Source organism: Pteronotus mesoamericanus, unplaced genomic scaffold (genome assembly GCF_021234165.1).
Source record: "Pteronotus mesoamericanus isolate MK-2021 breed Mesoamerican mustached bat unplaced genomic scaffold, CSHL_Meso_final contig_214, whole genome shotgun sequence".
Lineage (NCBI taxonomy): Eukaryota > Metazoa > Chordata > Mammalia > Chiroptera > Mormoopidae > Pteronotus > Pteronotus mesoamericanus.
In genome coordinates, this window is record NW_026555089.1 from 3,005,529 (window position 1) to 3,031,869 (window position 26,341).

General features: G+C 46.9%; 1 protein-coding gene across 13 annotated transcripts in view; it reads right to left on the reverse strand.

Annotated features, from left to right (window-relative positions):
• PPP6R3 (protein phosphatase 6 regulatory subunit 3) overlaps window positions 1–26,341 on the reverse strand; it is a 112,838-nt gene that overhangs the window by 23,759 nt on the left and 62,738 nt on the right. For 9 of the 13 annotated variants that reach the window (XM_054570775.1, XM_054570781.1, XM_054570780.1 and 6 more), the window contains 8 exons: window positions 21,903–22,016; window positions 15,984–16,113; window positions 13,900–14,052; window positions 12,710–12,859; window positions 12,147–12,211; window positions 10,893–11,008; window positions 9,132–9,217; window positions 4,215–4,301 (listed from right to left, as the gene is read on the reverse strand). In XM_054570775.1, coding sequence (XP_054426750.1) covers window positions 4,215–4,301; window positions 9,132–9,217; window positions 10,893–11,008; window positions 12,147–12,211; window positions 12,710–12,859; window positions 13,900–14,052; window positions 15,984–16,113; window positions 21,903–22,016 — 901 coding nt within the window. The remainder of the gene's footprint in view (window positions 1–4,214; window positions 4,302–9,131; window positions 9,218–10,892; window positions 11,009–12,146; window positions 12,212–12,709; window positions 12,860–13,899; window positions 14,053–15,983; window positions 16,114–21,902; window positions 22,017–26,341) is intronic. The other 4 variants (XM_054570785.1, XM_054570784.1, XM_054570783.1 and 1 more) reach the window with 1 other exon arrangement.

A 26,341-nucleotide genomic window follows, 5' to 3' on the forward strand; every position in this document is an offset into this window, starting at 1 on the left:
AACTAAAGGCGACCTTCCCATCAGGCGCTGGGAAGGCGGAGTTAACCTGCCCTCCCCTGGGCTCTCCACCCTGCAGACATACCTCCACCCTTCCTTCTGAGCATCCTCCTGGTGGCAGGGAGTCATGGCATGAATAATCCAAGTTGTGGATAATTAAAAAATAAACCTTATATTTGGCTTTGGAAGGCATCTTTCCCTAGGTCTGAGCAAAGCTTTATCTAGAACCTAAAGCCTCACCTTTCTCTAACTCAAGATACCCGGCACCACACCCTCTGCTCCCTCCTGCACTTGCAGGCTGTCTCCTCCTTGCCAGGGATGACACTACAGGAGTACAGGGGTCGGGGTGGGGGAGGACTGGGACCCCGCGGGAGGTGGGACATCATAGGCGTGCGGTTAGTGGGGCGTGCCAAGGCGCGCTATGTGGATTTGACTAAAAAACAGAAGGGAGACACAAGTTCTGGGAGGCTGGACTGAGTTTTGGACATATTACTGAAAAATATGGTATGTAGCATTCAGATTCATTAAATCAGAAAGAAAGAGCCAGCTTTTATAAGGTAAAATAAACACTGGGTAACTGCTAGGATGTGGTAAAGAATGTCGAGCGCAGGCCTGGCTCCGCGTCATTGGACGTCTGGTCACTCAGAGTAGCGGGCCCCTCCCAACTATTCTGATTTTTTTTCCCCTTCAATTTTTTGTACTCCTAAAGATCCTACTCTAAGTTTTTTTGGTGTAAAAGGGACGTTACCCAAAATGTTCTTTTTCAGGGGTGTCCAAACTTTTGGCGTTTCTGGGCCACACTGGAAGAAGAGTTGTCTTGGGCCACACATTAAATACACAGACACTAACGAGAACTGATGAGCAAAAAAAAGGTCTGTGCATAATTTTTGTGATACCTGCCACCAGACACAAGCAGAAAGTCCTCATGTAATAACCCTAACTATGCAGTGGCCCTTTTCTGATAGTCTTAAAATGGGCTGAGCATGTCCCAATTTTGTGATCACTACTATAGAAAATGTACATGTCTAAGTAATAAAACTAAGTAAATTTGTGATTTTGTGCTGGGCCACACTCAAAACCACCCTGGGCCGTGTGCAGCCCATGGGCTGGACATCCCTGTTTGAAATGCTTCATGATACTTTAACCGCTTCATAAGCAGACTGCAAATACTAAATGTATTATAAATGTGTATGTGGATACATACATCTATGCATACACAGTTGTCCCTTGGCATCCATGGGAGACTGGTCCCAAGACCCCCTTAGATACCGAAATCCAAGGGTGCTCAAGTCTCTTTCGTAATAGTGTAGAGCATTTGCGTACAAAATACGCACATCACCTTGAACTTTAAATCATTTCCAGGTTTCTTAAAACATCTAATGTAATGTAAATGCTACGTAAATAGCTGCTATACTATATTGTTTAGGGAATAACAACAGGAAAAAAATGTCTATACATTTGTAGGCCTAGCTACATAGTATATGTGTTTAACAACATGACATGTTCCCCCCAAAAGATTTCGAGCAGTGGCTGACTGAATCACTGATGCGGAACCCGTGAAATACAGGCATGTACACGTATATATGTACATACCTATCTGCATCTGTCTGTCTGTCTGCCTAAGCAGATATATAGCAACTGACTGACACAGTTAACCTCTGAGTGACAAGAGCAAACAGAACAAACCCAGCCCTCATTAATGCTAAGTCTATTATAGCTTCTAGGAAGATACAAACTAGCCAAGAACTTCAGGTCCCTGATTTTTACTAATAAAGCTATTGAGGCTCACTAAGCCCACATATGTGAAGACTGTTATTCTGTTTAAAGCTACATAAAAAGTGTTTGGACTCGAAGAAATCCACATTTGGAAACCACCACATGGCTGTATTAAATCTTTTAACTATAAAAAAAACAAAACAAAATCACCACACTCCCTGGCACCATCACGCTGGCTAAAGCCAGGCACTCCGACAAGTCACCGAGAAGCGAGCCTGCTGCTGCATTAAGCAAATCTCTCTAGTGGTGCCACCTGAGCAACAGACGCCACTGGGCCACTGGGCCACTTCGTCAGACCTACCTGCTGTCTGCGACAAGCCTGAGTCAAGTCTGGAGGGAGGGGGGAGGACCTGCTCACCCTCCGCAGCTCCGTTAGGTAGAACCACGAGAGGGAGGAGTCAAACACTGGAGCCCAGGGAATCGAGGGACAGGAGGCAGAATAAATGGGCAGGGGCACAAAAGCTGTGGGACACTCTCTGAGCCAACTAAGTCCCATGGTGACATGCTCAGGAAACCTTGTTTAATGACACACCCTAAGCTCCCTACACTGGACCAACATGAGACCTAAATTTAAATGTGAACGATAACTTGAAGTTCTCACATACAAATAGCTCTGGACTAAAGTCGCCTAGTTTGTATTTCCAAATGATGAAGAAAAAAACGCTTTGGAGTCTATTTCTTATTTTCAAAATGATCTGTGATTGGTTTTAAACATGCCAAAAAAGTTTACTCAAAGTCTGTCAAGCAGAAAGAACAGCTACCTTTCCTGCTTTTAGAGGGTCACAGGAAGCAGGTGAAATCCACAGGAACAGGCCCGGGGAGAGCTGTCATACTAGGGCAGGCTTGTGACCGCAAATGCTGCGCATGCACAGCGGCAGTCAGTCACACCAGGGCAGTCAGACAAGTCCCCCAGAACAGTTCTGGCCCGGGAACCAGATTTCCTGAGAAGGAAGGAATGCATTTCCAGACACCTAAGCATAGCTACGCCTTGATTAAGGCAGCAGCCCAAAGCTCAGGTCTATTAGCTTATCTACAAATAGATATTTAGGGCACTCTTTGTCCTAAGTTATTTCAACAAGTACAAGTTCACCGTGGCTGTTTACACCCGCCACCATCATGCTGCGCTGTGGGGGCAGAGCGCATGGGTGGCGGGAGGGCTCACGCCAGGTGAAGGGGCCATCTCAGTGGCCGACTGGTGCTTCTGTGGAGGGAAGGGCTGATGCCCCCGTGCTTCCTGGCGCAGCCCCGGAGAACTCGGGTCAGGAAAGGGCTGCCTGCGGGCGTGAGCGCTCACAGGGAGCCGGGCAGGCACCCGGGGCGGCCGGCGCACTGACCAGCAAGCCAAGGAGGGTGGCCGTCAGCGGCTGCTGCTCACCGCTGCCCCCCACAGGAAGGCTGCTCCTTGCCCCCGGCCTTGGGGAGCTGGCTTCCAAGTCAACTGGCTGCAGTGTCAAGAATCAAGAGAAGCCAGCTGAGTACAGAAATGCTACTTCAGACCCACTGTGAAAAACGTGAGTGTTAAAATGCCTTACTATCAAAACCCAGTGCCTGCTCAGCACAGCCCACACTGGTGGAGCACGGCAGTGTCCTTGGATGCCGGGAGGGTGGGCTGGCACCGTCACCGGCCCTCCTCCTGGCCCTGGTAAAAGGTGAGGCTCACAGCGGGAGAAAGAGCAGCCAACCAGCACTCAGTGCGGGCTGGGAGGTGACTACGTTAACTCTGTGGCCGCACCAAAGGGACTGACATGCGAAGGCCTGGTCTCCGTATGAAGAGCTGATGGCTTTTAAATAGGGCTTCTACTTTTAGCTCCCAAACTTGATACTCAAGTTGAGACAGTGAACTCGTTTGTCCCCTTTCCAAGTACCACCAGTGGGTGATAAATCGGTACATTTATTTTTATATGCTCTTTTCTCCCCTACAAAGGTTACAAGCAGCTGATAAACAGATATATTTGGGAGGGGGGCAGGGTGGCAATGAACTGTTTCAACTAGAACTGAATTTAGTAGTCAGTATGGTGGACATTAAAGATATTACAAACATGTAAGTCAATTGGTTCAGGGATATTTTTGGCATTAAAAAGCTCTTATTCCTACTACATTCACCCTCAGTTCTCCCCTCCAGGAATCTGTAGCTCCTATAAAAGTCTGCCTAACAAGCATGTCAGAGACTCTTACTGAACTATTCGGTTCCTTCCAACCTCCTGAAAACTTACCCAAGGCGTCATTGTTATGAGGCAGGAAACATTTCCTGAAATACAACCAATACACACAAACCTTCCTCTCAAGTACCCAACACTTCCTATTTAAAGGCTCTTGCTAACTAATAAGTAACCCCAAATCACATCCTAACATGTAATCTGTCTCTGAAACTGATACATAAATGGCAACTGGACTAAGCATTTAAAGTAAAAACAAAAAGCAAAGCTTTAGGCATGACTCACTTGCTGCAAAGAAGAATCCTGTGAGAAACCCGTTTCTTTAAAGTCAATTTCATCATCACTGGATGAATGAATATGGCAGGTTGTAACCTATATGCATAAAAATGTAAAAGACTATTTAACAGAGAAAAATTTTGGACATTTGCATCATCATTGTTACGGAAAAATCACAACAGCAAGAACAAAACTAAGTACCAGTTAAGTTGTAAAACCCACCCAATATTCAAGGGCGCACTTCACTCAGCCACCTGGTGCGGCTCCCTGCCCTCTGCCGCCCACCTGTGGCGGCCTCACTGACGGCTAGCATCAGGGGGACCCAGGCGAGAGAGGAATTACTCCGTCCAAGTGATTTTGATACTTATCTCCTATAAAATGTTTACAAAGGGAAGGCAGAAGGAATGGTTCAGATGAAATATAGAAATAACTTATATTGTGCCAAGCCTCAAAGCTAAAACTGCAATTCCCAGGGATTACTAATGAGCCACTAAAAGGTCAGGTTTAAATATAACCATTTCACTTTAAATTCTTGCATTTCTTGCCCACACTAAGAAAAAGCATTGCCCATAAGAACCAAATATGACTTGAGTCAACGTCCCCTGCTTATAAAAAGACCCTAAAATCTCCTGCCCTTTAAAATGTATGCCCCTTTCCCTTAGAACTTACAACCAATTCATTAAGCAAAAATGCAAACATGAATTGCTCACCAATTCATGGTAAATGATTTTTATTAATTCACAAATGTTGTGTAATATTAGGGGGAAATGTATTAACCATTAGAAATGAAGATATAAACATGACTAGCTATAGCGCTAATGGAAGTAATATATGCGGACAGTCTGTGCACCCTAGAAACCCACACGCAGCACCTCCCGAGCCGGTCTTCCTGCACTCCCTGGGCAAGTGCCCTGGGCCGAGACCAGCCGCAGGGGAGGACACGGGCGGCCGCCGCCTGCCACCCTGCAGGCCGTGCCCGATGGTGTGGAATTGCAGACACTGGCCAATCTGCTTTGTGAGTTTCTGACATGAGCTTGAGCCCAAAGATGACTCCGAAGTGCTCTGTATGTGGATGGCTTGTGAAACTCGGAGTGAATCACAGCCTGAACAAAATTAAACTTCCTCCATGTGTGTCCATCTTTGGTAAAGATGCTCAGCCCAAGGGAACAGCCCAGCGTTTCCAGTTCATTCCCGCTCCATCCCCACTAAGGTCCAGAGAACGCACTCACACCCTCATTTTCAATCTGGTCGATGAAATCAGAGGCAGGATTTGCGATCAATGAAGGAAACCTGCTTACGTCGTCCCTCGTCCCTTGTCCCTCATTGGTGCAGAGGCAACGGGCAACAACATGGGAGGGTGGAAGCGCCAGGAGCGCCCTGCCGGAGGGCGGGAGGCGGGAGGCAGGCAGCAGGACACTGCCTGGTCGTGGCCGCCACTGTCAAGAGCGGGTCAGGCGGCTGCACCACGGTGCACTCCGAGGAGCGCTGGGCTACACGCCTGGCAGGCGAGTGCCGCAGTCACATTGGCCGGTATGTGTTTCCACAGTGCAACCCCACGGCAAGGCACGGAGTTAAAGACAGCACGAGTGCTGTTGGCTAGACCTGGCACGCCTTGCCAAGTTTAAGTAGGATACAGTGTATCCTTACTCATATCTTTAGTTTGCTACAAAATAAAATGTTTAGCTTATTAATTAAACATGAGAAAGAAAATAGTTTTTGCTGAGCAACTATGTGCGAGACATTGTTACCCCTTTGCGAATTTTTCTTAACTTGTATCCTCAGAGCAGTTTTGGGAGAGGTTTAAAATAATTTTTTTCTCCTAAACGAAACCAAAAAACCCTACTGTTTTAGAAAGTTACTAGTAATAAAAACGAAATGCACATACCCCTTTGCAATTATGTTGCTGAAAGGTGTAGGGATTCTGATTTCATACTTTGAGCTAATAAGACAATTTAATTTACCCAGAGGGAGCCTTGCTCGCTGGAATCCCACTAGTATATCATACAGATGTACCTACCACCACGTCCCTGATCTAAATGTATAAACACGCCCCTCTGAGTCATCTTCACTTCAGTGAATGCCACCTACATTCTTCTTCTCCCTCAGCTAAAAATCTCAGTCGTCTTGGTATTTCCTGTCCTATGCACATCACTCCATTCTGCTGTTAACTATAACCTAGAATCCTGCCCTGGCCAGTGTGGCTCAGTCCGTTAGAGCCGAAGGGTCAAGGGCATGTACCTGGATTGCACATTTGGTTAGGGCACGTACGAGAGGCAACTGGTCGATGTCTGTCTGTCTATCTCTCTAAATCAATAAACATATTCCCAGGTGAGGGTTAAAAAAACATCCATGCACCAAATTTCATTCATAATAAACTCCCAAAACAAAAAGCACAAGCAATACATCAGCCTGCTGTGAGCACACTTTGGCATGATGGGGTCAAAAGGTTAAAGCCCCCCAGAACTCTTGGAGGGGTGATGAAATTGTTGCCCTAGAAGTGACATGAGCTTGGGGCCGGCATAACCTACCCTACACAACCCATCACGGCCAGTAGGACACGCAGCTTAAGGGTCTGGCGTGTAAGTGAACAGGCTGGGGCAATGCAAAAATGTACTAACTCAAGCATTTGGTGCTTGAGCCACAGGCTGACTCAAACCCTATGAATATACCTAAGAAATGGTTCCCAGAGAAGTACTGGGCCACCCTAAAAATTAGGTCAAGGCAGAGTGTCTAATCTGACCTATGTGTGTGGGGGGCAGGGTGTGTGTGTGTGGAGGGTAGCTAGCTGCTGGTTTCAGTGCCGATGTGCCTGGGGCAGTGAGGAGGGGGACGCTTTCCCCAGGATCTCGCACTACAACGCGCACGTGTGCACGCCATGCGATGCTTCTGCAAGGGCGAGACCCACTGCGTTACCAAGTCGTGTTTACAATAAGGGTCACAACAGTCTGTCTTCCCTTGAATGTGGCACCCAGGCCCACTGGATGTAGCCTGAAACATTCTGGGAAGAAAAACGAAGAGCTCAGAGGCTGCAGTTAGCCTCCTCGGTGGCCCAGGATTAAGGTATAAGCATCTTTTAAAACCTGGAACATCTGTATCGCTAAAAATCCTATCGGAAGGCCTTAAGACTAAATGGATGTAGTTTTAGTACTGGGTCTTTGGGACCAAGGAACTGAAGAGGTCCTGAGGGAGCAACCAGAAAGCCACACCAGAAAACAAAGTGATGGAGCGGGGCTCACTCAGGCCGGATGCGAGCGACGTGAACAGAGCTCTAAGCCTGACCACTTTTGCCAACTGCTCCTTGTTCATTTCGCTGTAGATCCCTTGTGGGGTCCAAGTACGGTGGTGAAAGGCACACCAGGCAAAGGAGAGCTGCACTTCAAATAAGAGTGGAGCCCCTGGGCGTGTATAGCAACATTTAAAGTCACACGCCAGGCTGCTGAGAGCATCGTGCAAAGCAGCTGAGTGTTAATTGTAATGAAGTCAATCAAAGTATAATTTTTTGAAAAGGCTCCCAAACAAAATGAGATGTTAATATTCCTAAATATTCCTTTATAAACAGAAACAAAACAAAAGTCCCCTTAAAGGAGACCACCTTGCCTGCAAGGAATCAACACAGGGCCCTTTAAAGTTCAACAGTTCCATGCCACAGTGTGAGGGGACAATTTCACCCTACAAGAAAGCTTCGAATATCCAGAACTTTAACCAATTTTATTGGGGGAGAGAGGGATACACAATGGGTACTACAGTCATTGAAAATTATCGAACCCTCCCTGATGACTCAGGGCTGTCCAAGAGCAGTCTCTCTGTGGGGCTACGACACATTCAGACACTAAGGGCCATCGGACCTATTTTAATTAAATGACCCCACACGGCTCCCTTTTTAGAGTTATCTCTGAACTTCCTAATTCCTCCAACTTCTAATACTTACTAATTCTATTGTATATCCACTGTAACAAGACATTACTCTGTCTAGAGTCTGGAATAAGATAATGAAAGTTGTTAGGCAACCTACAAAGGAGGGGCAACAGGCCCTTCGGGGTATGACTCAGGATGACCTAGTGACCGCTCTGTAGCTGCCTCAGCCTTTCTGCTTCCGTCCTGTTTCTAAATTCGGTTTCAAAGAGATAAGGCTGCCAGATCCTTGACTGCCTAACAATCGAGGTGTTACTGTTTACGAGAAGTTCAAGACTGCAGCTGCTGGAGTGCAAATACAGAGTCAAACGCCTGACACATCCGCTTCCACGTGGTGTCAAGCAAGGCCACCACCCCAATCACTGGCTGCCATGTGCTTAAGAAAAAATGCTTTTCCATATCTTCAAAAGCAAAGGCAATACCTTAAAACTAATGTGTTAAAAAAAAAGGGAATGCATTCCAAAGTCCAATATAATTTTAAAAAAACATTATCAATGCCATTATTCCCTGGCTAAAAGTGCCAGTCTGTTAAGGCTTTAAAACTGGGTTTTCAAAGACGTCTACAAAATTTCCACCACTGGGAATGATGTAAAACAAGGGTCAATTTGACTCAGTGACCTTAGGAAATATCCAAAGGAGTATTTAGGTTTCCTGATGACCCAGGGTTATCTGCGGCAGAAGGCAACAAACCCGATGGAGCAGCAGGCAGACTAGAGGCTGTTTGGTTGAGAAGCTTAGGGAGCGGGGCTCTAAGGGAAATGGAAACCAACTAAGGTGTGAAGTACGTATCAGTGGCTTCTGTACCCTTTCAGTGTCCCAGACAGTAATAAGGAGCTGACTAGGCAAATTAGCAAAAATACCGTTAACACTAACCTGTCTTCTCGGTAAAGAAACATAAACTTATCCTTGACCCACTATTAGTGGGACGAATGGAAGATCTTTCACGTTGTTCTGAATAAATGGGCAAAGGCTGAGCACCCTGAAACCACAGAAAGGTAACCTTGTAAAACCTACTAGATCTACCGTGTTCCTCTTGTTAGTTTCTCCTAAGGAGCTTGCGCAGAAGGTCTCCCATCGTTCCCTGACGTCGTCTGGAAGATCTTGAGAGGGAAAGGAGGAGAAAAATATCATCACCATGGTGGCCCCCCCAGGTAACACAGGAAGGCCCACCCACATGGTCCACGAAGGCAAACTCAGAGGAACCTGGAGCACTTCCAGGAACCAAAAGCGCCCCCCCCCCAAAAGTTACCCTTGATGCCCAGAGCCCTGAGCAGCTGTGAATACAGCAAGTTTTTAAAAATCTTTTGGTTAAAAACTTAAAACTGGAAAATATGCTTCCAATAAACTCCCCCAAGAAGGGGAACAGGTCCCTAAGGTCAGGGAAGGACTGCGGATGTCAGCCCCTGCCTGAGTCCATGGGATGCTCTGGTGGACACCTGGCCAACAAACGTATACAGGACCCAGTTTGGCTTTTCAAATTGCTCAAGAATAATGTTTCCCAAGTGTCTGTTGCACAGGCCCACACATGGATCCAGAGGCAATAGTGAAGTTCTATGTTCTAGAGAATTTTTCATGACAAGGACACACAAACACTTCCCTGAGAGGAGGAAACCGAAGCTGCGCACCTGGAGGCCTTGCTAGGCCAACGCTGCCTCCCGACAACGCCGGTGGAAAAAGACCTGCACGCCCCTCACACTGCAGCCGGCACACCACGGCCCCAGGACAGAGGCCCCTCTAAGGGACAGTCGCACACACGGCCCTTTCTCCTCGGTAAGAACATGGGATGAACTGATGATCTGGCCTCCAGGTGGGCAGGCCCTCATTTTTCCATCACTAGGCAACAACTACACTTTGAATGGACATTCGATAAGTAACAGCCTCTTGAACATGTAACATTCTTGAGAGATAAACAGGTTTTCATCAAGGTGACTCTGAATGAACTCTGTACTGCAAAGGTCCAGATTTTTCACACTCAGCACTGACTGGTGTGGCTCAGTGGATTGAGTGGCAGCCTGTGCAGTGAAAGGTCCGTGGGTTCAATTCCTGGCCAGAACACACGCCTGGGTTGTGGACTGAGTCCCTGTTGGGGGGTGTGTGAGAGGTAACCAACTGTTTCTCTCCCTCTCTCTCCCTCTCCCCTCTCCCTAAAAATAAATAAATGAACAGATAGCTAAATAATCTTACTTAAAAAAATTTTTTTTAGACATTCAGAGTAAGTCGCAGGCCTGGGGCTCTGCTAGCACACAGAGCTCTCTGGTTTTAGAGGTGACAGACCGTGGCCTGGGCGTCAGTGTAAAATCCACACTTTCTTCCAAGTGGCCATGGCCCGATTAAGTTTCAATGCTATGACGGAAAGGACCCTCCAGGAGCCGATCCCCCTGGTTTAGTGACAGAGACAGGAAAAAACACTGAGAAATTCTTCCACATCCCAGTTCCAGGAACCCTCCCCACAGGCCGCGAGGGGTCCTCGAAGGGACAGCGACGGCAGAACAGCTCTGGCCACGGCAGCTCCGCGCCAGCCTGTGAGCGCTGCGAGAGCACAAGCAGCAACCAGGCCCATGGCCCCGGCCCCGCCCGCGCTCTCCGAAAGGACTGCGGAAATACAAACGGCAACAGACTCCACTGTTCAGAACATTCTCAAGAACCTCATTAAACCTCCAGATAATTACTAAAGACACTCCATAGAGGGCTATTAAAAATGATATATTTCCACTTCGTCCTTAAATCCTTTCTCTGGCCGTAAAAAAAGTAATGGAAATTCCAGAAGCCACTCACCTTTGATAAGCTGCTGCACCAGCGCACTGCTGGGGCCCTTGTCGGCGCTGTGCACGACACAGTTAGCTATCCTCGTCAGGTGCCCCATGTAGCCGTGCCGCCTGCCTCCCTCGGCCCTGGCGGGGAAGGAATACACATTCAGGCTCCTGACAGGGCGGGGCGCTGACGCAGCTCAGTAAGCACAGTGGGTTTCATCGCTCTAAAACCCGAAGCACTGAAGATAAGAACGGACTGAGAAGCAGGCACTGAAGTGTCACCAGGCTGGGGGTATGTGGGTGGCGGAAGCTGTCTACTCACAGGTTATACTGGAAACTCACTCAGTGGGACAAGGTTTATTCAAATATGCCGACCAACCAACCATTAATCCTCAATCACATGATTCTTAAAGAACAACAAAAACCAAACGTTCATCGATGCCCAGAGTCTCTGTGACGTTCATTTTTTTGTGAAACCATTTTTCAGACTTGAAACAGATTGAAGGGAACTGAGGTAAGAATTCTGGTTCATTTTTTTAAAGGAAATCAAACTTCAATCATACCAATCAATTAACAGAGCTAAGCATCTACCAATAGCATTTCTCAAGCTAAAACATAAGCTGATCTGAGGACTCGGTGAAGAGAGGTGGCCGGCTTGTGTCTGGCCCACGTGCCGCTTGGGACACAGGCGAATCATCCCTTGCCCCGTTCTGCACTTAGGGTCTCATCTTCTCAATCATATCCACCTCCCCGCTTAGACAAATGCGTTACAGGCAACACCACTAGGAAAAAATAAGCCCGTGTAAGAGCTGCTTACACATGTCAACTAACACTTCAAGGAACCGTGCCCCTGAGCTTGCAGGAGCGGCTCCCTCGCACACGGAGAACACGGGGAAGCAGGGTGGTGGGCCAGGCTGAGCCACCGGGGTGGGGGCAGGGGCGGGGCTGGGTAACCCTCCTTTCAGCTCCTCGTCATTCCCGGGAAAACAGCCACTCAAAAAGGACCTGAAAGTGTCCACGGCAGCACAGAGCTGGGGAGTACTCCCAACCCCGAGATTCCCCTCAAGAGGTAGAAAGACAGAGGGGTCAAAAAATAAATTATGAGAAAAATACTTGTCACAATGAAATAACCTGGGTGTCCTGAGAGAAGCGTCTAGAACTATAAAGTGGCATATACCATGTAATTACTTTCACTGCTCTCCGTCCAGGGCAAAAGAGGACATTTTCTTCAAACCAAAAAATCAAACAATTCCTATCAGAAAACAGAAAATGTACTTACTGTTTCTTCTCGTTCATTTCCCAGGCATCAAGTATTCGTTCTATTAACTGACATTTTTGAAAAAGCTGAATAAAAAGGAATATTCCAGTTAACATTTATATAAATGTCAAATTGTCAAAATTCTGAAGTGAGCTAGCACTCCAATTAAACAGAAGGGTCACGTGTGTGACCCAGAGAGCTGCGAGTAGCTGTGAACTGCGGGCTGAACCAACCACAGCGTGTGACATATGTCCCCGCGGCTCTCAGAACGCTGCGGGGACTCGGGACAGGACCCACGCCTTCAGCTGGGCGCCTACTGGGGACTGGTATTTCAAGCACTGCTCCCAGTGAGCCACTGACCTAAAGCAAAACCAGATTTTATTAGCCATGGAAATTGGACTCAGAAATACAGAGTCTAACCAAAATTAAAATGGAGCACAGAAAATTGTGCTTGGCAAAAACCTAACTCAGAACGCACAGTGATACTTCTATTTTATAATGTGAGCAATTTCAATTCATTTCACACTTAAGTGGAAAAACACTATAACAAGGAGTGGCAGAAAAAGCACATCAAGTAAGCTTACATGTTTCAGTAACAAATTGTCACCAGTGGAATCTTGCTCAGTAATTGTGCTGTTTTCTGTGTTCTCAAAGGGACTCGCAAGAATCAGTGCAATGCAAATTTCCACTTGCGTATGTAAAAAGTTATTCCATGTATATTTGAAGAACATGTCCTACAAAAAAGAGAAACAATGCTTTCTTTTATTCAGTTACGTCAATGTTTAAGCCACTGCTTTAAAACATTTACCAAATACTGACTTAATAAAGTAAAATGATGTGTTCTTAGTCCACCAAGACTAATTAAAGGGAAGTCAAGTTCATTTTAAAGGTTAGGAATGAGACTTCATAGAGTAAAAAACAGAGCATTTGCTCACTTGACATGACAGAGTTTCCATGAAATAGAGTAGAAACCAACAACAGACACATGAAGAAAAGGTGACTGTGTTTCTCAAAGAGAAAGGGAGTATCCTCTGATGTTTCCAAAGCAACTAAGTTCAGTAAATAATTTTTAAAAAGACTCATGAGAGTTTCCTTTTGCTTCAACAACTGTGTGCATGGCACGGCGCCAGGTGCAGCACAGAGGGGACAGAGACCGGCCCGTCTCCAGGCGCTCACACCTTCACAGGGAACCACCACGTGGGCGTTTGAAACTCACAGAGCGGCCTGCAGACTCTAAGCACAAACTCTGAAACTGGGGAGAAGCTCAGGGCTCAGCGCAGACCAGATCCCTCCTGGGCTCTTTCTTTTCCCTTCTACTGACAGGCAGACTGACAGCTGTTTCAAGGAAGAATCTAGACTCAAATCAAAAGACCACAAGGTGTCTCAGGTACGTCATACAGATGTATCTCAGTGGAAAGAAGATGAGCACTTGTCCCTTCACTAATTATAAGGAGCAAACCAGGCTATAAGCAGCAGCCACTCACTGCAAGACAAGCTCCTAAGGAGAGTGACTACACGCACTTTATCATCTGTGCGAGGCTGAGCTTCCTGAGAGAAAAGTCTGTACTAATCATCTCTGTAACTCTCTAACACAGTTTCCTTTACAGACAGCAGTGATGAATAACTACTGAAAAATCCATAGCAAAAACTCTACAAAAGACCATTTACACCCAGCCCAAGCAAAGTCACTGACACAAACCGTCAGTTAGTGAGGCCGGACCCTGAGTGACAGCCGCGAAAGATCAAATGGAAACGTCTTCCCAGGGAGTCTTACCAGTATGACGCCGATGCTGCTCAGCTCCATGAGGTCCCGGTTAATACTGCTGGTGTTCGTCTGGAGCAGGCTGGAGATCAGCCGGATCACGTTCAGCCGGGTGTTCCCGACGGGGGGGTCCAGCACACCCCACGTCGTCTTCATCACACTCTTCTGAGGAAGAAAAAGCTTCCGATTAAAAAACTTCGCATGCAATCCACTTAGGTAAACAAAGAAGGGAGCAAGGGTATGTGCTAAGACGCAACATCAGGTAAACCAACCCTGCAAGGCAATTTGGCCTGATTTCTCCATCTGAAGGAAAATTGGTATCTTTAAGGTATAATGAAATAACCAAGAGTAAAAACAACCGAGTCATTTCCGTGGACCATAATTCTGCAGGAAACGGAGCACCCCTTGCTTCAACCCTCTGAACTGCCACAGGAAGGAAGCAGAAAGCTACGGGAGCCGTGGAAAAGTGCAGCACTCCAAACGTGGCCGCACGCTGAGAGCAGTTACAGTGGCTCTGGGACACAGTCCTCAGTCTCTGCCAAACCTGCAGTAAAAATGCGAACTCAGGAGCTGCCTCTGGGTCACAACCTGGAAACAAGACCAACCTCGCACCTGCTCTTGTCCAGAAAAGGGAGCTTCTACTGTGGGAACTCACGAAGGACAGACACAGAGCCTTTCAGAATTTCAGTTCAGGGAGGGTGGTCGCCCTTTCTCAGGGTCCCCGCTCGTCAGCACCCTCACCCCCTCCTGCTCCCTAGAGGCTTCGTGGAATTGTGGGGCTCACAGTACGACAGCTGTACTTATCCAACACTTCAAAAGGCCTCACGGATCTCCCCACGCACCACAGCGGGCAGTAGACCAGGCGCCCACGCTCGCTCTCATGCCCAGACAGCGCCTGATTGTGGGTTGGGCCGAGGGGAACACGGCGTGGGAGTCCGTGTCGGACGCCGCCCTTCCTGTCCCTCTGGAAGGCAGGCAGGCAGGCAGGCCTCCCGAGGCACAGGTTGGGGCGCTGCGCCGCACACCCTCTCCCCTCACACCCTCTCCCTCCTCTGACTGCCACTCGGGACGCCCTCTGCTCCTGAGTGAATCCGTGCTCCTTCTTCTCTGCTGTCCCTAGCCTGCTGCTCGGGTCTGAGCACCATCACGGGCCCTTTCCTGATGGCGCCCCACGCAGCCGAGGGCCGGGAGACAGCGGGGCCGGGCAGGGCCATACAGGCTCCCTGGCAGCATCACATGGGAACGGACCATTTGGAAGCTGAACCAGACTCCCTGGGTAACATGTCAATTATTCTGGGCTCCCATGCCATGAAATGGCTCCAAAAACAGAGAACATTGCATTTGGAAGGGAGAGGCTAGTGTGCTACATTTAAATGCCCAAGGACTCACCCGGCAGATGCCACCGAGACTTACACGGCAATGGCCGGGGCCCTGGATCCAGTGGCACAGGACAGAGAAAAAGGAATGCCTAAGAGCTGATGCTGGCAGGACTCTCCGAACTGGGACTGCCACCTTATGGATGCCAAGGGAGAGCCCCTACCCTGACTACGCCTGAGCACCGCTGGCGGCTACCCGTGCTCTCGCGCACAGGCGCATTCCCATCAGCGCACACACACTCCCTACAGATGCCTCGGGCTCCATGTCACGTGCACCTGCCTGCTTCTTCAATAAGTACGTGTCCATCAGACGCTCCACTGCTCCAGCTCTGAAAGGACAACTCCATCTCCAGGATCAGTTCCTAAAAGATTTACTTTACCTCAAAAGTGTGACAGTAACATGCTATGAGAAGAAAAGTGTTTATTTTATGGGCATATAGGTAACCAGGATTTATAGACAGAACAAAAGCTGAGTTTCCTAAACAGGTCAAAATTTGTTCAATTTTAATTATACACCATTCATTAAGTCAGACACAATATACAGATGAAAGCCAATTAGAAACTAGCTCAAAAGCAGCAAGAACAACCAGCAGTGCACCCTGTGACGTGTTCTGTACACACCGCTCACAGCCGGTCCCGCCACTCACAGGGCTGACAAACTTTCTAACCGCTGTTTCCGTCACACCGCTGAGCGGGCCAGCCATGCTGAGTTAGCCATACCTTGGGTGGCTCAAGCAGGAGTTCATGAAAAGACCCAAGTCTTCCTCGGATGGCTTCTAGAACACTCTTGTTGACCGAACAAGCTGAATGACTCATGCCTGGTGGGCAGATTTCTATATGGCCTTCAAATCTTGAAATAAAGCAAGTTAATTATAGTTATTACAATTTCAGAATAAATCACGGTGCTCCATTTCAGTATGTAAATACATACACAAAAGCTGTATAAATATATAATGATTCTATCAACATTCCTGAAAGCATGGGGAATAAAAATTGGACAGGGATCAGCCAACACGACCTGAGATCCGAAGGCCCATAGCATCGGGTGACAAACTGTGTGTGACTTCTTCCCACCCACTTGGCCCGCCTACCTCCTCGTCCCTGAGACACTGCTAGCAGCTCTCCGACCAGGAAGTCTGACATGCAGGAGCCCTACGCCTGGATCACAGGCAGACCACACCGCCTGCCACCTGGGACATCAGTAACAGGCCTGCACTTGTTATGGTTTTTCTTGGGTAGTCAATGTTGTTTCCTATTTAAAAGGCTTAAATTACTCCTCTTCCTAAGCTCAAGCTACACTCATTATAATCCCCTCCTAGTGAAGCTGCAGACGGAATGAGACCCCCAAGTCCCCGTGAGTGTGAGCATGTGGGTGCAGTGGTTCTCCAAGCAGTGGCCAGACAGAGGCTGAAAGAGAAATGACATCAAGAAGGGGGTGGGGGGCCCTAAAAACGTAGGGCCACCACTCGAAGGAAAAGACATGCCCGGAAGAGGTGGGTACACTGAACATTGGTGCAAACCGGTGGCCGATCACGTTGCTGCTGGAGCAGCCACCTGAGCCCAAGTCCCAGCTCGTCCCTCCCCAGCAGGCTGCTCTAGTGTGGAAAGTGGACCCGCTCTCCAAAGCTCTCTTCTAGGATGGCTGTGGGGGTTGCGCTCATGCAGGCCTGGGACTGGACACTGCCCCGCCCAGAGCTGACATCTAGAGTGATTGTTATGACTACTCCTTGAGTGTGTTCCACACAAGGAAGTGATTTCTAACTGCAAGCACTACATGGAAGAGCATTCAGAAACTCCATTATTGGCAAGAGAGGGGAAAGAGGAAAGATTATAGTGCTTTTGAATGTGAAGGGGGCTTTCATAATGTTGCCAAATATAGCTTTTTTCCATTATAGTTTCTGTGTAAAGAGCCATCCTTAAAAGTTCTTCACAATTCCATAATTCTTTTGAGCATGTGTATACTTTTCCTCTACTATTTTTAATCTAATTCACCTGGAATTTACTTTTATGTCAAACAGGTGTAGACATTATTTTCCCCCAAGTAGTGAGTCACTTTCTAAGCCATATTTATAGAACAATCTCCTTTCCCTTCTTAAGTAAAAAACAAAACAATAAAGTGACTTAATTATTTATACAAATACTAGTATCATGCAGCCTTATTTATTATACCAATGATGCACTGTATTATGCAGGAGGCAACTAATCTCAATCACTGGTCTTGTTCAAAATTTCTTGGCCAGTCTCACATTTTAATGTTTTCTAATAGACGTAACAATCTGCCTGATCCAAAACAAAACCATGTGGACATTCCCAGCAGAGCTTTATTAAATGCAGGCGCAGACTCGGGAGGCACGGAAGTGACGGATGTCTCCGCACCTCAGTCTGTTCCTTCTTACTGCCAAGTAGCGTTGTACAGGCTCCCCACAGCTCTCTGTCCATACCTACGAGATTGCTGAATAATACAGTAAGTGTCTGTTTAATTTAATAAGAAACTGCTTTTAGAAGTGGCTATTTGACCCTGCACTCCCCACGACATGGGAGACTTCCAGCTGCTCCGCAGCGTCACCAGCACTGGGCACTGTCCGTTCTTTTGGTTTATTTGAGCTGTGCTATAGGCTCACCAGTGGCCCCCAAAAGATATGTCCACACCCTAATCCCCAGAGTCTATGACTGTCACCTTGAACACATGGTTAACTAAGGATCTTAAGATGAGACTATCCTGAATTGTCCAGGTGGACCTTAAGTGTCACCCCTAGTGTCCTTGTAGGAGAGAAGCACAGACACTGAGAGGGTGACGTGAAGAGGTGGCCACAAGCCAAAGAAGGCCAGCAGCCACTAGAAACTGGGGGTGACGAAGGCTGAGTGTTCGCTGAGCCTCTGGATGGGAGGTAGTGCTGCTGATGCCTTGATTTTGGACACCTGGCACTCAGTGAGAGAATCAATTTGTCACTTTAAGCCACAGAGTTTGTGGTAAATTGTTAAAGAAGCCACAGCAAACAGGAAATAAATACAAGGTGTTCAAAAGGGGTGCAGTGGTATCTCAATGTGGTTTCAACTCGACTTTCACTAATGACAAATGCTGTTGTCCATCCTTTCATGGATTTGCTATATATATGTACGCATGTGTACACATACCCATATATGTATATGTGTGTAGATGTGTGCGTGTGTGTGTATATATATAGACAACATTCTTTCAGTGCTCAAATATCTCGACCTTTTAAAAAACTGGACTGTTTTCCTTGCTGTGTGTTCTGCATATATCTGGATATAAGTTCTTTCTCAGAAATGAGATTTGCAAGTGTTTTCTGGCAGCCTGTGGCTTGCCTTCTGATTTTCTTAACAGAGTCTTTCCAAGAGCGGAATTTAGGATTTTGATATAGGCTGGGTTGTCAACTTTTCTTTTATGGATCGGGCTTTGGTGATACATCTAAGAAACTTCTGCCTAACTTGAGATCATAGATTTTCTCCTGGAACTTTTAGAGTTCTGGAATTTACAGTTACTTCTAGGATCCACTTCAAGTTAATTTCTGCATAATGTGCCAGGTACACAGCAAGGTCCAATTTTCTGCAGATAAACGATGTTCTAGCACCCTACTGAAAAGGCGATCCTTTCTCCAATGAATCACTTCCAGACCTCTGTGAAGAACGTACTGACCACTTGACACCCATATACTTTTATTAACCAAAGGCACCTCAATAAATTCAATAAAACTTTTTTTTTTAAACCAACTGACTGCATGTGTGGGCCTACTTACGGGTTCTGTCCTGCGCCAGTGGTCTGCCTGCCCTTTCACTAATACCGCACTGTCCTGATTACTATGGCTTCAAATTGAGGTGTCAGTACAATTTTGTTTGCTTCTTTCAAAACTGTTTTGGCTACTGCATTTTCTTTGAACTTCTATGTATGTTTTAGAATTACCTTGCTTTCTACAAAAACAAAAACACACAACACAAAACCCGGCCTGGATTTTAACTGGAATTGCTCTGAATCTCCCAGTCAGTGTAGGGAGAGCTGACATCTAGATGGCATGAAGCCCTCGAGCCCAGGCCCGCAGTGTCTCCCTCCAGTTAGGCTGCCCTTGACCATCAGTAGCAATGGTGTCGGCATTGTGTTTACATCTAAATATTTCCTTTATCTCCTTGCAACCTCGCAATCATGCTCCTTGGTATTTATTTATCCAAAGGAGTTCAAAATGGTTAAGCACTTTTAAAATAAATGGTATTTTTATGAAAATTCCAAATTCTAGTTGTTTGCTACTTGTATAAAGAAATGCAACTACCTTTTGAATGCCGACCTTATTTGTAGCCTACAATCCTGCTCCATTTACTTCTGAGCTCTAGGGGTGTTTCGTGACTTCTTTAGGATTTTCTAAGAAGACACGCCTGACATCTGTGAGCAGAGTCAGCGTTACACCTGACTTTCTGGTCTGGATGAGAGCTTTTCCCCAACCTCCAGCACGAAGTAGAGTGGGGTCAGTGATGGCCAATATCCCTGCTATCTGTGTTCCTTGATTTGAGGTGGTATCGTTTCAGTCTTTGACCTTAAAGAAAAATGTCGGCTATGGGTTTTCTCTTTTTTTAAAAAGAGGGCTTTATCTCTTATTTGCTGAGAGATTTTACAATAAAGGAATTTAATGAAGTGATCACATGGTTTTTCTTTAGTCTGATGTGAGTTACATTGATCAACTTTTATTAACACTTTATTTTTATATATGGAGGTTCCAAGTTCACAGCAAAACGGAGGGAAGGGTCAGGGACTGCCCCATCCCCTCCAGCACGACGCAAGCATAAATCCCCCTCACCCACACCCCCGGGGCGGCTCATTTGTTACAGCCCATCAGCCTACACTGACACATCCTCATCGCCCCAAGTCCCTAGTTTACATCACTGTTATATACGGGTGGCGTACTCTGTGGGTTTGGACAAATGTATAATGACATACCATTATTACGATATCATACAGAGTACTTTCACTATCCTAAAAATCCTCTTTTCTCACCTATTCATCTCCCCCCACCCTTATCAATCCCTGGCAACTATTGAGTTTTTCTACCGTCTCCATAGTTTTGTTTTTTCCAGAACATCATATACTTGGAATCACACAGTCTGCAGCCTTTTCAGGTGGGCTTCTTTCACTTAGTAATAGGCAGTTAAGGTTTTTCCAGGTCTTGTCACAGCTTCAGAGTTCCTTCTTTTTAGCCATGAGCACGATTACATTGTCGGAGTTACCACAGTTCACTTAGATCCTCTCACCTGCTAAAGGACACATCTTGGTTGCTTCCAAGTTTTGCCACCTATGGATAAAGCTGCTACAAACACTGCACTGGTTTCTCTGTGGCCATGAGCTTTCGGCTCCTTTGGGCAAAGACCAAGGAGCGGGGCGCTGGGCTGTGCGCCGAGCGGGGCGAGTTCTGGAAGGAGCCGCAGTGCTCCTGCGCTGCACTCCCAGCAGCAGCGAGTTTTTCTCAGGTTCTGTTCTCGAGTCACAGCACCACTTCATGTGCTTTTAAACCATTTTAAGAGAGGCGCGACTGCCTTGCAGCAAGACTGACAGTCCCGCATCACCTGATCGGTGCCATAGGCTTCGGTTACATTATTTAAAATATGATTAACTAGGGAAGCCATAGTCAAATTACAGATACAATCCCAAAATCGCAACAGGCGTAAAGCGCAGCTGACACAATGCCCTCCACTGGCGCTGGCCGAAAAGCAAGTGCACCACGCGGAGAGGGCAGGAATCTGGGAAGCAGGGGTTGGTAAGGCTGTGTTCACTGTTTTGCTAGAAACAAAGATAACACGTTAAAAGCAAACCCAGAAACCTTGGATGGCCGAAGTCCCCAACGCTGACAGCAGAGCCTTCCTGACCCCCTCTGTGCCTTCTGGTGGTTAGATGGGCCTAGCACCAAATAAAAACAAACGCTAATCTCTAAAGCACACACTGCAGAAACACATCTACATCGCTCCTCACCATGCTCCCGGGGACAATCAGAGAATGAACAGTAAGTAGATCAGCACTGGTCAAACGTTCGAGGGCTTGTCCGGGGGCACACACATGGGAAAGATATTCCTGATTCCGGAGCACTCAGCACAAATTTTTCTCTAGGGTCTCAGTTTCCTGCCCGTTCATTGTAAGAGAGCCCTGCGGTGCAGCACCCCGCACGTGAACCCGCCCCCACGCTCGCCCTCAAACAACCCGAGGCCTCAAGTCGGCAGGCGGAGGGAAGATCACTAGGCAGACCGTCCCCCAGTCACCAACAGCAAGAGGTCTGCCCACCAACCAGGACCCCTATTTTATTCAGCAAAAATTAAGTTTCTCTTGCATTTTAAGCTGTCAGGCATGTTTTTGATTTATGATAGCACTTACTCTTTAGTAGCACTTTTGTTACTGCAAAACCCCAAATGACCAGAGTCCAAATACTGCCAATAGTGTTCACCAAACCATATTTTTCAACTGTAACCCTACATATTGCATTCACATTAGATTTACTTATAGTTTATACAGCAGAAAAAGATTTAGCACCTGAAATTCAAGGGCATTATATTATAGCTTACAACCAAAGACTCGACTTTTAGCTTTTTAAAAAATCTAAAAGCAAAACAAAAGAACTCATTTTATGAGATAAAAGAAAAGCTTACGTGGGCCGTCGGGTCTCAAGTAAAGTCAGCAGTATCTGGATTGCACTGACTATGGCTGATTCATTTTTATCCTTGTGGAAAATATTTGATAGAAGCTGCTCTATAATTTCTTGCCTGGGGAAACAAATCACAAGGCAAGTGCCAACTGTAACATCATTTACCAGTAACAACTTCAGAGAAAAAGGTCAAGGCACCAGTGAAATAAATATTACGCAATTTATGAATATTTATTCAGTGTCAGGGGTGCTAATTTGTTTCACTTAACAGTATTTTCTTTTAATACCTTTATTAAAGTAGACAAGCAGTTCTGCTCATTACAAACATCACTCTCCTGTACATCTATTCCTACTCGCCTCCCCTCAGCAAAATTGCCTGTGCCTTGCTTGCTTTTGCCAACCTTGCTGAGAGCGAACAAACAGTTCAAGACTGGACATCACCACTCCGACCGCCGCGGTGGTGGCAGCAGTGGCCAGGCTGGGGCAGGGAGACTTAGAACCCTTCACCCCCAGAGAAAAGGGAAATTTTTCAGAAAAGTTAATTAGAAGCCATAAATATTTACCCACAAAAGCATTAATGTATAATTAACAAACATGTAAAACAGGTAAAAGGGAACACTAATCGTTGCCTTTTACACTTAAAATGTGGTAAATCAGTATGACGCGGTAGCAATGAAATGGGTCTGACTGGACTACTGCCCCCGGCGTTCTCTGCAGGCTCTTCCTGCGACAGCCGCCCCCACTGCACACAGGCGAGGTGCGACTGACGTCGAACACACGGGGGCTGCCAGGGAGCCTTGCGTGGCCCTCCTCAAGGAAAACCTCTGCTTCTCAGGACCTCAAAGATTTTCAGAATCCACGCAGATTGAGCAAAGGAAGCCCCCTTACAAGGTCACACACAGCCCAGCCGGGCCGCCCCCACTGCTTGAGCCAGACATCCCAAGGCACAGCAGTGCTCCATGCACGCCAACGCTGGGTCCGCTGCAGGGGAGGCCAGCAAGGAGGAGAAATCTCTCTCCTTGGGGGAAGCAGGTAAAGCTGGCATCTACCTGACTTCCAGGGAGGCCCTGCAGAAAGCGGCTCCCCAGCACGCCAAGAGCTGCAAGGAAGCGACCTGCGGGCCTCCGCCAAAGGCAGCGCTGTGCCTGGAGCACTCACGGAGAGGCCCGCGCTACTTCACGGGGACATCAAGTTCGAAGCCTACTATACCCGAGAAAGCACTCCACTACTGGACAGGAGCCACAGGATCGCCTGCACATGTCTGATGGTCAAGATAACACAGTGGCTGAGCCATATTCTGTCTTACCTGAACACATACACATCGCCAAATACAGAAGGAATCATAACCCAAGGGACTGAGCTTGCCCAGCAGGGTACAGGGGATGCCTCCAGAGATCTTCACACACGGTGTCCGCTCACATGTGAGAGAAAATGCGCCCATCCTGGGCGCGCATGGACAAGTCCCCTGAGGTCAGCTGCCTGCTGCGCAAGGCCACACAGGGTCTTTACCTGCGCCTTGGAGACAATGGCATGCATCTTCTCTGTTTACGTAGGCAGTCACAGAATGACTCACTTCTGTAAAACTTACTGGCTCAACAGGGAGCAAACCCCAACTCATTCTCCATTTATTGGTATTAAAAATTAAGAGCTGCACAGTCCAACTCTCTCTAACATAACTATTTTTCAAGAGATTTTTGAACTTGAAAATTTTCCGGAGCCACTAAATTGAATACACTCCATTTAAGCCCAGATTGCCTCCAAAGCTACTGTCTGTGGTTTACCACTCCAGACCGCCTTCCTAGAGCTCTTTGAGCCCCCCACCCATCGCTACCATGCTCTTGAACCTTAGCTCATTTCAAACTTGCCTCTGAGTGCTAACCTCCACTTACCTTCATACCTAGGATGCACACGCACACACCTGTGCGTTGCTTGGTACGTGTGCGTTGCTTGGCATAAGTATATTACATATTGCCAGTAGATTGGCCTAACACACTATTATAATATAATATATACAAGAATATATATATATTAGATAATATTCTTATATTACATTCTTACATAATAATGTATCAAATAGGTAAAAAACCTATTACGAGCAATAAAAGTTAATAAGCTCACAGCATGAAGCCTTTTGTCAGTGTGTACGTTCTCAATTCACAGACGCTCAGTGACTACCATGGGCCAAGCCTGCTGTTTCAGGGGCTGGCTGTCAGTCTCAGGAAGAGTGTGGGGGGCAGAGTAAGTCTCCCCACCGCTAAGGGCTCGTGACACGGTGGGGCCCCAGCCTCATCAGGTCCATGTCTTTGAAGAAACCTCTTCCAACCGATACTCAACAATATCAATTCTGAGCATGCACCGATCTGCATCCAATGACTAAAGACGCTGCCTGAAATGTCACAGCTGGCCACGCAGGCTCCCAGGGCGAGGCCCCGCGTGGCTGGGGCGGAGCTGTGTAAGCAGAGGGCTGCACAGCTGCTGGAGGCCGCAGTGCTCACTCTTGATGGGCCTGCAACATCTGATGTAGGAGCCATTCCCCACAGATAGCTGCTGAACACTCACAGAGTCACTGGTCTGACCGACCTATCTTACGTGTAAAGTACATGATGGATTTCCAAAACACTGTACAAGAAGACTACAGAATACAGCTATCCCTCAGTAACCAAGGGCTCCAGGATCCCCATGGATACCAAAACCCAAGGATGCTCAAGTCCCTTACCGCAGAGTGTTGGCATGTAACCTACGCGCATCCTCCTGTGCACGTGAGCACGTGATGCGACATGAGTGCTGTGTGAACAGCTGTTACTACGTTGGGTAGGAAACAAGGGAAACAAGTCTCCACGTGCTCAGCACACAGTACTCCTTCAGCAACGTCGTAATGTTTGCCCTCTGAGTGTTTTTCCGTATGTATATATTTAAATCCTCATTCATCAATATGTTTTTATTGATTTGAGAGAGAGAGACACTGACTGAGAGAGGGACACCATCACCTGCCTCCTGTGTGTGCCCCAGCCGGGGCTGGAACTGCAGCCTGGGCCTGCGCCCTGACCAGGAACCCACCCACAGCCGTCCTGGAGTAGAGGACAGCACTCAGAGCCACGGTGTTCCCCGGCCCAGGCTCCCCCTGTCCTTCTGATCCGAGGCTGAGAAGATCTGCGGTTGAATCCGCAGATGAGGATCCTGCAGCTATGGCAGACCAACTTTATCTCATTAATAGTTTTTTTTTAATAAGCATATATATGTTGAAATATTATTTCTTATATTTTAGATTAAATAAAAAATACATTATTAAAATTTATCTTACCTATTTTTTATTTTAATGTTAGAAAATTTTAAATTACACATAGCTTTTATGTTTCTCTTGAACAGCGCTGTCATGAAATAGCTATTTTTCAGTATTTTTTCAATGTACTCAAATGGCAGTTTCAACCTAACACTACAATCATTAGAATCTGAATGTGAAATGCCTTACACGTTATAAAAGCAAAGCGCATGCTGTAATGCCAAGAATTACTGAGACGGGGCAGATACAATGGCATTTTGCTCGAGCACTGGGAACCTTAGACTTTGCTACCGAAGAGGACTAGTCAACGCCACCCTGTCCTGTAACGCACACTGGGAAGTACAACTTCTCAGAAGAGTTTAAAACTAGGTACATTGTCTCTAATTTGTTCCTTGCTTGTGTCACAGTTGTCAAGCGAATGAACAGTGCACACAACAAACCTTTCCTTTAATAAAGGGGTCCCCTGGCTTGGGCGGCTCAGGTGGCTGAACGTCTTCCCGTGCATCAAAGGCTGCAGGTGTGGGTCCCAGTCGGGGTGCAGATGGGAGGCAGCTGTTCAAGGCTTCCCTTGCACGTCCCCGTCTCTCTCTCCCTCTCAGTCCCCGCCTTTCACCCTCTCTAAAATCAGTACACACATCCTTGGCTGAGGATTAAAAAAATCAGTAAATAAAGAAAACGGCCTTCCAAGTAGTTAAGCCGAAAGGTGCAAACAAGCTTCGCTACGCAGGAGCACTGAAGCCAAACTGACAGTCGCTAACAGGAACAGCAGCAGCAGCAGCAGCAGCAAGACTGAACGAGGCAGCCATTGGTACTAAAGGCTAACTTTTCATTATTTATCTAATTGGGAAAATACCTCTTCTTTCTTTACTAAAATACTTTCAGTTATATGAATGCATGTCAAGTGTATGCCCATGTTTGATGCTAAAAACCCTTTCTGAAAATGTCTGATTCCAGAAAAACTAGTACACACAGGTTGGCCACTAACAAATCTCAAATACCATGTCATTCCCAAGCCATCTTCCACCAAAACAGAACGTGGCTATTCATTTAGAAATTATCTAAAAAAATGACAGACACAGTACAAAGGAATGAAACATACATGACATTGTACCCCTTCAAATCAGGTCTGGTACGGTTGCCCTTAGCCACAGAAGTACAGTAAA